Genomic DNA, 2,753 nt, shown 5'->3' with positions numbered 1-2,753 from the left:
CGCACCCTTTTTTCCCGCACGAATGCCGCGAGGCGACGCCATACCGCCCCAGGCGACGGCATACGCGGGGAAGGCGTGGTGGGCGGGATGCCTCGCTTGGGAAACCGCCAGGACGCCTAGGCGACAACTAGACGACGCCATAAAATCATTGCTCTTAGCCTCTGGACAAACTTCATCATTCTATCCTTGCTTGGTGAAAAGCCCTCGAATATCATCTCACCCCAACCCTGGCCCGCCCCAAAGCCTCAAAAAACCTCCTAAGAACACACATCCCATCGTAGATAATTCTATAGATCAATCTACAGCCTGTTCGGGAGGCCGTATCGTATCGTGGATTATTTGCTGCTGGCTGGTTTGGTGTGAGAGAAAAATACTGTTCCCGGCTGGAAATTTACGATCGTTTACGAGCAAGCGAACATGCTACTAGAGGGTGCCCTCACATTTAACATATCCTCAACCAATTTACTCTATCCAGGGTGAAGGTCCTCAACAGCTAGTGGGTGCAAAATACACCCCTAAAATTTGAAACGCTGCACACTTCTCTTCGTTTTGCTCTAATTTAGTCACTGCTCATATTCTACCAGTAGCTCAACTCGCATAACCCTAGTACCCTACAAATGGATGTAGGGCCTTCATTCACAGCTGTAGCGGCTGCAAAATCATAGCTGCAGCGGCTGCAAGGCGGAGAGCAAAACACTATTGTAAAAACAGAAGAAGCAGTAGCAGCACTGAAAAAATGAGCAGCCAAACAGTTCATTAGCTCATCAAATCCGCCTTGCACCCATTCTATAATTTTTAGATAGAATTTATTCTATACTAATGCAATTTTATATTAAATAGTATTATTAAAAAAAATCCATGCCCTAGTATCTCTAGCCCTGGTCCAGATGGGACAGATGCGGGGAGGTCCATCCTGATTTCGGTTGGGCCATTTCCTGTTTTCACGCTAGCTTGAGACAATAACATCGCGGGGAAGCTGCGCTGCTTTCCAACCTTCGCTTTCGGGGTCGTCGTGTCGAATTGGGGGGCTGGGGCCGATCGAATCGACAGAAGCTGGGGGCGAGGGAGGGATGGAGGCGACTGTGGACCACCTGAGCGCGGCGTACGACGACTTCATGGCGGCGGCGGCGGCTGTGGTGGAGGCCCGCGCGCAGTCGGGCGGCGAGAAGAAGACGGCGGCCACGGACGCCGCGCTCGAGGCCTTCAAGCAGCGCTGGGAGCTCTTCCGCGTCGCCTGCGACCACGCCGAGGAGCTCGTCGAGTCCATCCTCCAGCGCATCGGCTCCGAGTGCCTCGTCGACGAGGCCACGGGCTCCGCCTCCGCCGGATCCGTGGCCGCCCCCGGCATCAAGCCCATCAGCGCCGTCCGCCTCGAGCAGATGAGCAAGGCCGTCCGGTGGCTCGTCATCGAGCTCCAGCACGGTGCCTGCGCCCAAGGGGCCGGCGGCAGCGGCGGTGCCGCTACCCCCAATGCCGGCGCCGGAGGGCAACACCCCGAGGAGGGCGGCCAGTAGGCATGGAGTTACTGAATTAACTAGTGGCGTCGTCCTTCACATATGGAATTGTAGCATTTCTCCTTCAAGAGAAACAAAGAACTTGTCATTGCTGTGTTTCTATGAGTGACAGCATTAACCTTGCGGTGTTGATATTTGCAAGGACATGAACCAAGTCAATTTCGCTTTGCTGCCCGTTTTTGCCCTTCCATTTTGAGATATACACTAGTATTCAACATTAATGTTTTATGCCCATCGGTTATGGCCCAGTACTTTAAATATATGTTAAACTAAGACTTTTTCACAGGTTGGGAACTTGGGATCCCTGTGTTGAGATAGATAAGCTTAAAATAAATTCGTTCCTTTCTCGTTCTATGGATCCTAAGACTTTTTCACCAGTGCTATGGCCCCTATAGATTCATGATATTTGAGTTGACAAAACAGTACTGTTTTTTTGTTGTTCTCAGAGTATATTCACCTGTCATTTTCACAAAAGAAATCAGACATACCCACCACTGTCACTGTGTCTTAAATGTATGTTAAACTATTGTGTGTAGAAAAAAATTTGACTATGCTACATGAAGTACAACTTCACAATTTGATGGCTGCAATCAATAGAATGGGCTAGGGACTAAACTATTAGCAGAGAAACATGCGTTTATATCCAACATTATAAGGAAGTGTATGCCATAATGGCAGAACTACTGAGCATCTAAGCCATTAGAAAATAGATGATATGGTGTCCAATGTGCAGTATCATTCCAACAACAGTAACATGGGTTCAGACCACAACTGATTATTAAAATTTGGTCACTGACTCAATATAAGCAGTGCACCTAAAAGAACAGAGCTAAAATGAGTTACAATCTATAGAAATTTAAAAGATTGTAACCATGCAAGTTCAGAAAGTAGAGCTAGATAAATATTAGCTCCATACTTATACTACACTTTGATAAATGTAACATGCTGAATGATACTATCATTTGAGAAGGGGTCTGAATATCTGATCAATTAATTCAAGAATATATCAAGACCTGAAACTGCTGAACTTGAAAAACAATAAACTAATAACTTCAGAGAATAGTTAATATATACTCAGTGTACTAGATCTTGAATCTACATTCACTGGCCTTCTTGTGCACAGGCCCACATAATTCCATTTTAAGCATACAAAATCAGGGAACACAAACCCTTAAATCAGGGCTTGAGATGAGAACCTACTTAGATATCTCTAGCATAGTCTTGTGAGCAGTATTGTTG

General features: G+C 46.7%; 1 protein-coding gene across 1 annotated transcript; it reads left to right on the top strand.

Annotated features, from left to right (window-relative positions):
• Positions 1–952: 952 nt before the first annotated feature.
• LOC136514369 (mediator of RNA polymerase II transcription subunit 32-like) lies at positions 953–1,613 on the top strand. The gene has a single exon (XM_066508337.1). The coding sequence runs from the start codon at positions 1,071–1,073 to the stop codon at positions 1,512–1,514; it is 444 nt and encodes a 147-aa protein (XP_066364434.1). The 5' UTR covers positions 953–1,070; the 3' UTR covers positions 1,515–1,613.
• The last annotated feature ends 1,140 nt before the right edge of the window (positions 1,614–2,753 follow it).

The sequence above is a fragment of the Miscanthus floridulus genome, chromosome 16, assembly GCF_019320115.1.
Source record: "Miscanthus floridulus cultivar M001 chromosome 16, ASM1932011v1, whole genome shotgun sequence".
In the NCBI taxonomy this organism is placed as follows: domain Eukaryota; kingdom Viridiplantae; phylum Streptophyta; class Magnoliopsida; order Poales; family Poaceae; genus Miscanthus; species Miscanthus floridulus.
The sequence above is the reverse complement of the archived record's forward strand: the minus strand, read 5'-3'. Positions and strand labels throughout refer to the sequence as shown.

Coding starts and splice junctions, on each gene's coding strand:
- LOC136514369 (XM_066508337.1), top strand. CDS start 1,071: ATGGAGGCGACTGTGGACCACCTGAGCGCGGCGTACGACGACTTCATG.